The 14,572-nt window shown below is 44.6% G+C and overlaps 1 protein-coding gene across 3 annotated transcripts in view; it reads right to left on the reverse strand.

Moving 5' to 3' along the window:
• The window catches only part of abca4b (ATP-binding cassette, sub-family A (ABC1), member 4b), a 155,438-nt gene that overhangs the window by 128,321 nt on the left and 12,545 nt on the right, over positions 1–14,572 (reverse strand). For all 3 annotated transcript variants that reach the window (XM_080195254.1, XM_080195255.1, XM_080195253.1), the window contains exons 2-4: positions 10,880–10,988; positions 3,199–3,292; positions 2,049–2,190 (exon numbers count right to left, since the gene is read on the reverse strand). In XM_080195254.1, the coding sequence (XP_080051380.1) occupies positions 2,049–2,190; positions 3,199–3,292; positions 10,880–10,945 (302 nt within the window). In that variant the 5' untranslated portion in view covers positions 10,946–10,988. The remainder of the gene's footprint in view (positions 1–2,048; positions 2,191–3,198; positions 3,293–10,879; positions 10,989–14,572) is intronic.

The following is a 14,572-nucleotide window of genomic DNA, read 5'->3' on the forward strand; positions in this document are numbered from 1 at the left end:
CTTTTAGCCTTCTTCTCTCCAAGGAGAACAGTCTCAACCTCTCCAATCTACCCTCACAACTGAAGTTTCTCATCCCTGGAATCACTCTTGTAAACCTCTTCTGCGCTCTCTCCAATATGTTCACATCCTTCCAATAACGTGACACCCAGAACTGTGTACAATATTCCAGCTGAGGTCAAACCAGTGTTTTGCATAAATTCAGCATAATCTCCTTGCTCTTGTACTCTATGCCCCGATATGCCCAGAATATATTATTATTTATTAACTGCTCTCTCCATCTGTCTTGCCTCCTTCAAAGATCTATATACTCAGGTCTCTGCTCCTTTAAGAATTCTACTCCTTATTTTGTGTTGTCTTTTCATGTTCTTTCAACCAAAATGCATCACCTCACACTTCCCCACATTGAAGTTTATCTACCCACTCCACCAACTTGTCTACATCCTTTTGAAGTTTTACACTGCCCTCTTCAGAGTTTATAGTATTTCCCAAGTTTTGTGTCATCCAAAAACTTTGAAATTGTCCCCTGCATGCCAAGATCTAGATCATTAATAGATATCAGGAATAGCAAGGGTCCCAACACTGGTGAACACTACAGTAAACCTTTCTCCAGCCTGAAGATACCCTTTGACCATTGCTCTCTGCTTCCTGTTATTCAGTCAGCTAATTTTGAATCCACATTGCGACTGCTCCCTTTATTCCATGAGCTATAATTTTTCTCACAAGTCTGTTGTGTGGCACTGGACTGCGCGCCTTCTGAAGATACACATACATACACCACTTCAACAGTATTATCCTCATCAGCCCTTTCTGTTACTTCCTCAAAAAACTCCAGCAAGTTAGTTAAACAGGATTTCCCCTTTAGAAATCTTCCTAATCATCCACATTTTTCCATGTGACTACTAATTCTGTCTGAATCATCGTGCTGAAAACTTTGTCCACCATTGATGTTAAACTGACTGCTCTGTAATTGCTGAGGCTACCATTACAACCTTTTCCTGAACCAGGTCTCCAGTCCTCTGGCACCTCGCCGGAGTCTAGAGAAGAATCCTTGCTCGCATCTCATCTGGTCCCAGTGCCTTGTCAACTTTCAGGACCAACAGTCTATTCAACACTTGTTCGTTATCAATTTTAAACCCTTCTAGGGCCAGAGTTTCCTCATCTGTCACCATGCCCTGGGTAACATCTACCCCCACCTTGCTAAAAACAGATATAAAGTATTAATTTAATACCTCGGCCATGTGTAATAAAGGAAGTTTTGCCAGGTGGGTTAGTGGAAGGGAAGGACATAGCAGATCTAATTGTCTCAATCCTAGTGACAAAAGGAAGTCCATGAACTCCTTGTTTCGGGAGATGAAGGTGGAGGGGATTGGGAACTGGTGTTTAAGAAATAGGTCTGTTGATAAGAGGCCGGGGGCAAACTTTTGCGTCTCTGGATGATTCTGGAATGGTGAGCAGCTTTAACAGATGGGAATGGGACCCAGTGATGTTTTAAGTGGCAGAAGTAGTTCAATGTGTCAGTGGATGGCTAAAATCAGCTGTGTGCCAAATCCTTTCAAGTCTGCAACCCTTGGACTTAAGTGAGGGGAGAGGAGGGCAATATTGGGGGGACCTTTTGGAAATGTGCTGGGGAAGCTATTCACGCAGAGAGTGGTGGGCGCTTGGAACGTGCTGCAGGAGAGGTGGTGGAAGCAAGCACATTAGCAACATTTAAGAGGTATTTGGATGGGTAATGAATAGGGTGGGAATAGAGGGATACTGTGTAGGGGCAGAAGGTTTTTTTGTCTAGTTAGGGCATTATGATGGGCACAGGCTTGGAGGACCGAAGGGCCTGTTCCTATGCTGTACTTTCCTGGTTCTTTGTTCTAAGCAGCCAGGGCAGGACAGATGAAAGGTGGAGGTGAGAATGTGCTGGGGGTAAATTACACTTGCTTTGTTAATCTGTCACCAATGTCAATATTGCCAGCATTTCATTTTCCAGGTTTTAAGGTTGTTTCAAAGGCATTGCAGCTAATGTTTATCGCAGCCACAAATCCTTAAAGGATACTTACATGGAGCTGTTGTAGTTTGAAACCACACCAGGGTACTCGCCAGGGGTAGGGTAGCGGAAACAGGGGTTCTTCAGATTACAGAAAATGCCCTGTAACCATGGCAACATTCCCGCAGAGGGCATCGCCTTATTAGGAAAATGGCCTAAATGGGGAAAACATGCAAAGAAGTTTCAAAACATGTTGTCTGTCAGCTCATTCTTCTTGGAGACTTATTTAAATTCTCCTTTTAAAACAAAGCTGCTGACTCCAAAGAAAGGAGCTCTGTTTCTCGCTTTGTTTCTTGCGATTGTACTGATACTTCAGCTGAAGCAAGTGTCCTTGGAACTGTGTCAACTATTCAGATTCTGCAGAAAGCCTCCCCATGCCCGTAGTGCTGTTGTTGCCATTCGCTTTCCATGAAATATGCACCTCTTGGGGAAAGAGATTGATGAATCAGGGCAGCTTGTGGCGTGCAGTTATTATCCAGACTGAAAAACAGACGGGGGGATTCTCCTGCCAACATTATCCACTTGTAAACTTCGCAGCTCCTCGTGACATGCTGCTGCGCTCAGTCTCAAACTCATGGGGCTGGAACTCCTGGCATCGGGGGTTACATTTAGAAATAACCAGAAAAGTTACAATGTTCGCTTTCCCTTACTTCCTAATAATGTTTTTTGCTCCATTCTCATAGTGCGCAGAGTGGACCAGGCTGACCCGATTCCATCTCCTTGCTCATTCCACAAACCAAATTCAAATTTATGGTCCCACAAGAGAGACCAGGCAGCACAGTGGTTAGCACTGCTGCCCCCACAGCGCCAGGGAACCGGGGTTCAACTCCAGGCTTGGGTCATTGTCTGTGCGGAGTCTGCACATTCTCCCCGTGCCTGCGTGGGTTTCCTCCGGGTGCTCCAGTTTCCTCTCACAGTCTGAAAGACGTGCTGGTCAGGTGCACTGGCCATGCTAAATTCTCCCTCAGTGTGCCTGAAGAGGTGCCGGCTGGGGGATTTTCACAGTAACTCCATTGTAATGTTAATGTAAGCCTACTCGTGACATTAATAAATAAACTTAAAACTTTAAGAGAGATAGACAGGATCCAATGTGACAAATGAAGCATTGCACCCCATCCTGGGCTTGATCTTAGCCAATAGGCAGAGCAGTGATTTTCACTTACACTCATGTTGTTGGTAGGGTGGATTCACATTCCGTAACCAGATCAATACAAGGAAAAGAGAGAGAGGCCAGACAAGTTCCACTAGAAAGCGGAGCTGGTAAAAATGAAGAAAACAGGGTTAATTTAAGAGCAGCGTTCATGATTTAGAAATAACTTATTAAACTGTTTTGAATCTAGGTTTCCTCCATTTAATTTTCCATAACTTCTTGCATAATTACATTCACAATTTGGCACATGCATGGCACAGTGGCACAATGGTTAGCGCTGCTGCCTCACAGCTCCAGAGACCTGGGTTCGATTCTGGCCTCGAGTCACTGTCCGTTTGGAGTTTGCACATTCTCCCCGTGTCTGTGTGGGCTTCCTCGGGTGCTTCGGTTTCATCCCACAGTCCAAAGATGTGCGGGTTAGGTTGATTGGCCGTGCTAAATTGCCCCTTAGTTTCAGGGTGTTAGCAAGGTTAATAAATGGGTTACAGGAATAGGGTCTATGTGGGATTGTGGTCGGTGCAGACTTGATGGGCCAAATGGCCTCCTTCTACACTGTAGGGATTCTGTGATTCTATTTTAAGAATTTGACAGTCCTTTTGAAGGTAGCTGTGTTAGGAACATATTTTACTGGTGTTACAGCTTGAAAATCAGGTAGAACATGTCTTAAAGTAAATTCACCATGTACCTCCAAACTCCCTCCCCAATGTACTAAATGCACCATATTAGGCCACAAGCTATTTTGTATTTCAGGACTGTATGTGTGCACTGGTTCACTGTTACCGGGAGTTGTATCAATGCTCCCAATTAAGTATAATTAGTGGCACGACTGCATTGACTCCCATCAACTCTCATCAGTTTAGCATTCAGTTAAAAAAAGATCAAAGTCAGCACTGTCTTTGACCGACAAATGACATACCTTAGAGAAAGGATCAGGAGCAAATCACACCCCTTGTCTTAATGGGCTTAAGAAAAGCTTTTGCTGCATTGGCCACAGCACTGCTCTAGCCAGGCTCAGATGACATGGAAGTAATAATGCGACTACTTAATGCAGAAAAGGTACGTCATAATACCAGCCATTTACCCGTCTAGTTCAATAGCTTGTATGTTCCTTACTGACTTGTCCCTTTGCTTTAATAATTGCAGACAGCGTGTGAAAGGTACATCCCAAAAATTCCATTGTTCGACTCGAGCCAAGGATAATATGTCCTGCCTCGTTCCTCTGAAACCTAAAAACGACTTAAAGGTTGGTGGGCAAAACATCAACAACTGGGCAGCACGGTGGCACAGTGGGTTAGCACTGCTGCTTCACAGCTTCAGGGACTGGGGTTCGATTCCTGACTTGGGTCACTGCCTGTGTGGAGTTTGCACATTCTCCTTGTGTCTGCGTGGTGCTCCGGTTTCCTCCCCACAGTCCAAAGATGTGTGGGTTAGGTTGATTGGCCATGCTAAAACGGCCCCTGAGGGTCCTGAGATGCGTAGGGTAGAGGGATTAGTGGGTAAATGTGTAGGGTTATGAGGGTACGGCCTGGGTGGGGTTGTGGTCAGTTCAGACTTGATGGGCCAGATGGCCTCTTTCTGCATTGTAGGGATTCTATGATAAGATTACACTCACAGAGAAAGCTGAACTCTTTACTCAACCTGCAGCTATTCCCTTTTGTAAAAGACAGCTGAAATATTTGATCAGGAAGACACACATATATGTCTTTCATGTCCATAAGCTAGTCAATCAGCACAGGCAGAAGCACATTAAATGATATTATCTGAAGAATTATTTTCCACAGCCCTTCATGAAACAATGAGTGGAGCGTTGTCTCAAATACATCAGATTGCACTAAGTGCAAGCTTCCCAATGTTTGTCATAAACTTGGAAGAGAAATTCTAACCAACAGATGTTTGCGATGTGTATCTTGAGATCCAAGATGAAAACTCCCTGTTAAATTACTGCAGCTCCTCAACAGAGATAAGCCCTTAAAATTCTAAATCCCTGTGGAAATTTCCATAAACTCCATTAGGAAAAATCCTGATGTGTCCATTTTTGCGCATCATTTTGGAGCCTCCGGTTAGAAGATTCTGGCTCTGAGCCTTTGCTCAGTTCAAACGCTTCTCTCTCCACAGCATAATCATCGTTTTTCCCTTTTAACAAAGTGCTTGGCCTTATTTGTCAGGGATTTAACATGGAGGCAATGTACAGACCAGACTGTTGCAGGTTCTTTCAATACCCAGCCAATATGAGATAGAAAATGATATCTCAGGCAGACCTTCTGATTGTATGACACCTTAGAACTGCAAAGGTCTGAATCACTTCTCATGTATTATTCCCTACCAGAGGTGACTGCAAACATGAGCTTCTGCACTCACTCTACAGCAATGAAGGGCAACCTAGGCTAGTAAGTGGGTTGCATGAGTAGCCGTCATTCATCTCAGTGTGCCACAAGATTAAAATCAGACTCGATTACTCACCATGACCCCATGAATATGATTAAATACACTGAATAGTTGCTGAATATTTAATAACTAATTATAGAAAATGATTAATCATTTATATATTAACAGAACCATATCAACGTCAAATGATAAAATCAAAGAAATATTTACACCTTGGACACACAGTCAATGTCGAGTGAAATCAGTAATCACCTCACAACTTGTCCTTTATGTGCGAATCACTTCAGTTATACCGATAGAAAAAAAAGCTACAGAGATGGAAATCAGTGGAAAGTGGTGACCCTGCATGGGGGCAACGGTTAATGAAAAGTCTTATGGGAGATATGATGTGGTCCCGGGGCAACAGGCTGCCCATCACTAGTCTAAAGCAACTGCTTTGACTCGGCATTTTGCTTTATCATGTCCAGTGTCGTAAGTTCATAAGTTCATAAAATATAGGAGCAGAATTAGGCCATTCAGCCCATCAAGTCTGCTCCACCATTTGATCATGATTGATATGTTCCTCATCCCATTTTTCTGCCTTTTCCCCATAGCCCTTCAACCCATTACCAATTAAAAATCCGTCTAAGTCCTCACTTCCCAGCATCCACCGTACTTCGGGACAGCAAATTCCACAGATACACAACTCTTTGGGAGAATTAATTCCTCCTCAACTCTGTTTTAAATTTGCTACGCCTTATCCTTAGACTATGACCTCTCGTCCTAGAATGCCCCATAAGAGGGAGCATTCACTCCATCTCTACTTTATCAATACCTTTTATCATCTTGTAGATCTCAATTTGATCTCGCCGCATTCTTCTAAATTCCAGAGCGTATGGGCCTAAACTATTCAATCTCTCTTCATACGACAAACCCCTCATCTCTGGAATCAATCTGAATCTCCTCTGAACCAACTCCAATGCCACTATATCTTTCCTCAAATAACAGGTGGCACGGTAGCACAGTGGTTAGCACAACAGCTTCACAACTCCAGGGACCTGGGTTCAATTCCCTGCTCAAGTCACTGTCTGTGTGGAGTTTGCACATTCTCCTCGTGTCTGCTTGGGTTTCCTCCTGGTGCTCTGGTTTCCTCCCACAGTCCAAAGATGTGTGGGTTAGGTTGATTGGCCATGCTAAAATTGCCCCTTAGTATCCTAGGATGCTTAGATTAGAGGGATTAGTGGGTAAAATATGCAGGGATATGGGGGTAGAGCCTGGGTGGGATTCTGGTTAGTGCAGACTCAAAGGGCCTCCTTCTGCACTGTAGGGCTCTATAATCTATGTCTAAAACAGTATAGGATACTCTCGGTGCAGCCTCTCCAGTGGTTTGTATAGTTGCGATAATGCTTCCTTCCCTTTATATTTTACTCCTTTAGCTATAAATGCCAACATTCCATTCGCTTTCTTTATTATCTGCTGTAGCTGCATGCTAGCTTTCTGTGACTCAGTGTCAGTTAAGTACATCACATGTATAAATGCATCAAAATATCACCTTTACTGTTCCAATGTTAAATAGCTTGTGACTGTTCTTCCATGACACTGGATAAATCTAAATTCCCAATTGGTAATAATCATTTTAACTTATTACAGATAATTTATATTCTTATTTGGTTTCCATTTCATCTAAAACCCAGTAGTATATAGTTTGATTTGTGGAGATGTTAGCCTAGGTTTTGCTTTGGCAATGACAGTGAACCTGTCGGCAACTTTGGGAGTCCACACATGCACAGAACAATGTGGAAATCCAGAAATTGTCGGCAGTGTGCCTATGTTCCTCAAGGAGATACATGGAGGAGACTGAATTCCCCAATGTACATGAATTGACAGAAACCTCCATGGTGGCACAGTGGTTAGCCCCATGGATATGGGTTCAATTCCTGCCTCAGGTCACTGTCTGTGTGGAATTTGCATGTTCTCCCCATGTCTGCGTGGGTTTCCTCTGGGTGCTCTGGTTTCCTCCCTCAGATGTGCAGGCTAGGTGGATTGGCCGTGAAAAATTGTCCCTTAATATCAGGGGAATTAGGACTGTAAATATATGGGGCTTCAGGGATAGGACCTGGGTGGGATTGTTGTCGGTGCAGGTTCGATGGGCCAAATGGCCTCCTTCCGCATTGTATGGATTCTATGATTCAGATAAACTATTAGACTTTGTTGAATGAAGTACAACTGGATTTTTAGCAATGTGCTAACTTCATAAATTACTAATAAGCACCCCCACTGGCCATGAAAAACTAATTCTATACAAGTGGAATATCAACTTTCTCCATCATGATTAAAAATTGCACATCTTTTTATTGTTGCACTATTTTATTAAAGAGTTTGATTATCTTAACCTAATCTCAATTCAATAGTAAAGATTTATTCCACTATCTGAAAATATAAATTATCAGTAAATGATAAATCAGTGTTTTCAGCGACCCAGTTAGCTGTGCGTGGACAATACAACGCAATTGGTCCCTAACCTGCTTGCACCCATCATACTTGCAGTCTGCCAGGATTGAGAGACTCAGTAGACTGGGATCAAACTCATTGAAATTTAGAAGAATGAGGGTGGAACTTACAGAAACATAAGATTATGAAGGGAATCGATAAGATAGAAGCAGGGAAGTTCTTTCCACTGGCAGGTGAAATTAGAACTAGGAGGCATAGCCTCAAAATAAGGGGAAACAGATTTAGGACTGAGTTGTGGAGGAATTTCTTCACCCAAAGGTTTGTGAATCAGTGGAATTCCCTGCCCAGTGAAGCTACCTCATTGAATGTTTTTAAAACAGAAAAAGATAGATTTTTGAACAGTAAAGGAATTAAGGGTTATGGTGAACGGGCGGGTAAGTGGACCTGAGTCCGCAAAAGGATCAGCCGTGATCTTATTGAACAGCAGAGCAAGCTCAAGGGGCCCAGTGGCCTACTCCTGCTCTTAGTTCTTATGCTCTTATCCCCTTGAATTTGGTGTCAGATTTAAATTGCATCAGGAGAGGAGAGAAAACATGGATCAATTCTTATTCATTTGTGGGACGAGGGCATCACTGACTGGCCAGCATTTATTGCCCATCCCTAGTTGCCCCTGTCCAGTGGGCAGTTAAGAGTCAACCACGTTGCTGTTCATAGAATCCCTATAGTACAAAACAGGCTGTTAGGCCTATCGAGTTTGCACCAACACTCTGACAGAGTATCTTACCCAAGCTCTCTTCCCCACCCTATCCCCATACCCCCACACATTTTCCATGGCTAATCCATCTAACCTACACATCTCTGAACACTAAGGGGCAATTTACCATGACTAATCCACTTAACCTGCACATCTTTGGACTGTGGGAGAAAACTGGAGCCCCCGGAGGAAACCCATGTAGACACAGGGAGAACATGCAATGTCCACACAGACAGTGACCCGAGGCCGGAATTGAACTCAGGCCCCTGGCAGCAGAGCTAACCACTGTGCCAGCGTGCCACCCTTTGTGGGCAAGGTTTTATGAAGTCAGTGGTGGGTGCATTGGTTTCCAGTGATTGTGAAATCCAGGTTGCAGTAAAAGTAAAATGCACCAAACATTTTCAGCGCATTGTTGGACATCTCATTTAGTTTTAAGAATAATTATGACTACTAAACAAATCTGGAGATGCCAAATATCTTAGGGTTGCGAGAGCTGAATGGGGTTGCTTTTTCATTCCCAGTGCAAATTACTGGACAGCCCTATCTCTTAATAATAGAGCAGTCTTGAATTGCCATGTTAGTAACCGATGTTGGCTGCTAAAGAATGGAGTAGAGACCAGAGAGAGGAGACATCTTCCATCTGCATGCAACCTCAGAATTATATTCAACTTTTTGCTTAGAAAATTGGAATCACAGAGTGGCATGGTGGCACAATGGTTGGCACTGCTGCCTCACAGTGCCAGGGTTCAATTCTGGCCTTGGGTCACTGCGTGTGTGGAGTTTGCGTGCTCTCCTCATGTCTTAAAAAACAAAGAACAAAGAACAACACAGCACGGGAAACAGGCCCTTCGGCCCAACGAGCCCGCGCCGCCGTCCCACTGTCTCAGTGACCTATTCATGATTTTAGTCTACGCCTAATGTGCGAGGATCAGGGAGGTCCAATTTAGGGACAATTTAGTACCCAATCAATCAGCCTAAAATCAGTCTTCATGTGTTTCCTCCCTTAGTCCAAAGATGTGCAGGTTAGGTGGATTGGCCATGTTAAATTGCCTCTTAGTGTCCCAAGATGTGTAGGTTAGGGGGATCGGCAGGTTAAATACCTGGGGTTATGGGGATAGGGCCTGGGTGCGATGCTCTATCGGAAAGCTTGTGCAGACTCGATGGGCTGAATAGCCTCCTTCTGCACTGTAGGCATCCTATGATGATAAACAAAATGAAATCTGGATCAACTGACTGAGTACAGAGCCTGCTGTCCAGCACCCAACTCACATCAAATCTTGTTCACTCTTCAGCCTTGTGCTTGCTGATGCACATTGGCTCCAGGTTGGGAGATACTTTAATTTTAAAGTTTTCACCCTTGTTTTCAATTCACACCATGGCCTTTCCCTTCCCTGTCAGCCCACAACCCTCTGAGGCACAAGGACATCTTGAGCATCTCCAATTTTAATTGGCCCACCATTGGTGGCTGTGCCTTCAGTTGCCTGGGTCCTAAATCCCGGAATTTCCTTTCCATCTATCTCTCTTCCTCACTTTCAAGGCCACCCTTAAACCTAATTCCTTGACCAGGTTTGACCCTAAGACCATAAGATACCGGAGCAGAATTAACCCATTCTGCCCGTTGAATCTAGTCCTCCATTCAATTGTGACTGACAAGTTTCTCAATCCCATTCTCCCACCTGTTCCCCGTAACCTTTGATCCACTTACCAATCAAGAACCAATCTATCTGTATCTTAAATACACTCAATGACCTGACCTCCACAGCCTTGTGTGGCAATGAATTCCACAGATTCACCACCCCTCTGGCTGAAGAAATTCCTCCTTATCTCGGTTCTAAAGGGTCGTCCTTTTATTCTGAGACCACACCTGCTCATGTGGCTTGGCATCAGACTTGGTTCAATTACCTTCCCACAAAGCGCCTTGGGGTGCGCATTAGAGGTGCCGTACCGATGCCAGTTGTTATTGTAAAGTAAAAACAGCCACCTGGACTCAGTGACACTCGACTAGTCCAGTTTCTGAGCTTGTTTACACACCATTTGGCCCCATCATAATAACCTCCTCGTTCTACTTCCTCTCTAGTGTAAAGTGACGTGGGAATGAATGCAAGCGCTTTATTCACATACTGACCTTTTGTCGCTTCCGGAGCGTCCAGTTCTTCCACAGCAGCAGACAGATCTGATTGGAGGAGCTCATTCTCTCGCCTCTCTCCCACTACGGCAATTTAGGATGTGCAATTCTAAAAAACAAACAGCGACGTCTTCAGATATTAGTTCACAGTTGAGTCAGACAATTGAATTATTTTTAAAAACAGGAAGTGGCTACAATTCAGGAGACGCGAGCTCTCAAACTCAAGAGTTCCTCAGTTTCCTCAAATAGCTCGATTGGTTGAAGCAGTGATTAGCTGAATGATGCAGAGCAGGAAAGTCCCGAAATGTTTGTTATGTTGGCTGATTTTAGTCAGGGTTACAGCAGCGACACTGAAAGCTGAAACAAAGGGAAGCTGGAAAGCTGAAATTAGAACACGAGGAAGTGTCAGTTGGGAGCGCTCAAGCCTCTAAATCACAAGGTTCAGGTCCTACGTGAGATCTTCAGCTGGGCGGCACGGTAGCACAGTGGTTAGCACTGCTGCTTCACAGCTCCTGGGCCCCGGGTTCAATTCCCGGCTGTGTGGAGTTTGCATGTTCTCCCCGTGTCTGTGTGGGTTTCCTCCGGGTGCCTCCCACAGTCCAAAGATGTGCGGGTTAGGTTGATTGGCCATGCTAAATTGCCCCTTAGTGTCCAGGGATGCGTACATTAGAGGGATTAGTGGGTATAGTATATAGGGATATGGGGGTAGGGCCTGGTTGGGATTGTGTTCAGTGTAGCCTCGATGGGCTGAAGAGCCTCTTTCTGCACTGTAGGGTTCTATGATTCTATAAAAGTCGAGGCTGGCACTCCAGTGCAGTACTGAAGGTTTGATGCATCTCTGGAAGTGACATCTTTTGGATGAGTTATTGAACTGAAGCTCCAGCTGCCTGCTTGGGTGAATTTAATGATCCCGTGTGCAATATTTCAAAGCATTGGAAAATTACCACCTCTGGTTCCTTCACAAGAGCTTCCAAACTTAGAGTCAAGAAAGACCCAGCAAGCCAACATGGCCAGTACTGAAGCACTAATAAAGAGGGTATAGCAAAGGTTTACCAGGCTGATTCCAGGGATGGAAGGTCTGTCAAATGAGGAGAGACTAAGTCAGTTAGGACTGTATTCATTGGAGTTTAGAAGGGTGAGGGGGGAGACCATAGAAACTTGCAAAAATTCTAACAGGGTTAGACAGAAAGAATGTTCCCAATGGTGGGGGAGTCCAGAACTGGGGGTCATAGTTTGAGGATAAGGGGTAAAACCTTTTAGAACTGAGGTGAGGAGAAATATCTTCACCCAGAGAGTGGTGAATGTGTGGAGTTCACCACCATAGAGTGTAGTTGTCTGATTTCAAGAAGAAATTAGATACAGCTCTTGGGGCTAAAGGGATCAGGGGATATGGGGGGAAGGGGGGATCAAGATATTGAATTTGAAGATCAGCCATGAATGGTGGAGCAGGCTCGAAGGGCCAAATGGTCTACTCCTGCTTCTCGTCCCTATGTTAGTCAATCAAAACCAGTTCCATCGGGCAGCACTGGGCAGCAAGTCTGACACCAGACTCCCAAAAAGCAATTGTTGCGCTCAGTACTTGGTTGTGACATCAGATTCTGGCAATGCTTTAGCGATGTCCCTGAAGGGGTCAAACATCCCCACTGGACGACAGGTGACTGTGACTTGGGACTGACTAAAATAGAGATGGTTCATTTAGAAAGGCACCGAGCACTTTGAGAGAATCCATCAGCAACACGCAGGTGCGATGTTGAGGTGTAGGAGCGAGCGCACATCAACTACCTGATCCACCTGGGACAGAGTGTGCAGATCGTGCTTTGGACTTAACAGCCAACTCAGAACTCATCGAAGCAGAGAGGAAGCAAGTCATCCTCGATCTGAGGAACTGCCTGAGAAGAAAGCTGTTTGAAGTTTGGAGTTGAAGTTTATTTATTAGCGTCACAAATAGGCTTACATTAATATTGCAATGAAGTTACAGTGAAAATCCCTGAGTCGTCATATTCCGGTGCCTGTTTAGGTACACGGAGGGAGAATTTAGCCTGGCCAAAGCACCTAAATGTGAACTGTGAGAGGAAACCGGAGCACCCGGAAGAAACCCATGCAGACATGGGGAGAAGGTGCAGACTCTGCACGGACAGTGACACAAGCCAGGAATCGAACCTGGATCCCTGGAGCTGTGAGGCCACAATGCTAACCGCTGTGCCACCATGACGCTGGTCTGCGGGGATCTGCTGTATCTTTTTTATTCGTTCATGGGATGTGGACATCATTGGCTAGGCCAGCATTTATTCCCTATCAGAGTTGGCCTTGAGAAGGTGGTGGTGGGTTCCCTTCTTGGATCGCTGCAATCCATGTGGTGTAGGTACACCCACAGTGCTGTTAGGGAGGGAGTTCCAAGATTTTGACCCAGCAACAGGAACTGCTCGTCAAAATTACTTCATTGGTTGTAGAGCATTTTGAGATGGCAGGTGGTCTAGATGAATATATCTTTTATCTTAGGACATATCCACCAGGTCAGTCACATTAATATTTCAGGTAGATAGCTTTCATCAGAACTGAACAGGTAAAAGCTTCTCAGTCTTCATTCCGAATGCTAAGTACATACCTGAAATGTCAAAACATGTCCTGTCCCTTTCCAGGTATTAATTGACCAGTTCTCCCTGGAAAAACGGAGAATGAGGGGAGACCTAATAGAGGTGTACAAAGTTCCGAAGGGTATAGATAGGATGAACAGTGGGAAGCTTTTTCCCAGGTCGGAGGTGACGATCACGAGGGGTCACGGGCTCAAGGTGAGAGGGGCGAGATATAACTCGGATATCAGAGGGACGTATTTTACACAGAGGGTGGTGGGGGCCTGGAATCTGCTGCCAAGTAGGGTGGTGGAGGCAGACACACTGGCATCGTTTAAGAATTACCTGGATAGTCAGATGAGCAGACTGGGAATGGAGGGATACAAATGAATGGTCTAGCTGGACCAATGAGTGGCACAGGCTTGGAGGGCCGAAGGGCCTGTTTCCTGTGCTGTACTATTCTTTGTTCTTTGTTTTAGTTGTCTGTTTCTAGGGTTTTCTGTCTTTGTTGGCTGGGAATGTCAAAAGATTAATGCCTGATCACTATCCAGTGACCATTGCACATATATGGATGTTCGTGAGGATGAGTCAGGGTTGGCTGTGTTGTGTTCCTATGGTAGAACAGCTTTCTGAAATTCATTTTTCACAGATGGCAAATAGCCACTTGGATAAGGGACTAAAGATTCTTATTCTCTCTATGGACTGCCATTAGCATTGCTTTTTTCCCCTTGTTTCTGTGGCCATGACTCATCTTTCAATCCCTCACCCTGCAGTATAAATATCTCCCACTTTCTATTCATTTTAGCTTTGGCAAAGGGTCATCTGAATTTGGAACATCAGCTCTTTTCTCTTCGTGTGGACGCTGCCAGACCTGCTGAGATTTTCCAGCATTTCCTCTTTAGGTGACTAAAGGTTTATAATTTCCTGCAGAACCATTTAATAGTGTGGTCCCAAAACCTTTCAGAGAGGAGAAAGTGTAACGACTTTAACGAGACCCATGATATGGACCTCTTTGAATGTGATTCCCTGATTAAAGCAGTAATGACTTGTTCAATCAGGGAGTCCTGTGTGTGTATACACAATGTGGAGTGTCAGGGCTCCTGTCACTCTGGGTTTACTCTCT

Source organism: Carcharhinus amblyrhynchos, chromosome 9, assembly GCF_965287045.1.
Source record: "Carcharhinus amblyrhynchos chromosome 9, sCarAmb.v2.hapA, whole genome shotgun sequence".
Classification (NCBI taxonomy): domain Eukaryota; kingdom Metazoa; phylum Chordata; class Chondrichthyes; order Carcharhiniformes; family Carcharhinidae; genus Carcharhinus; species Carcharhinus amblyrhynchos.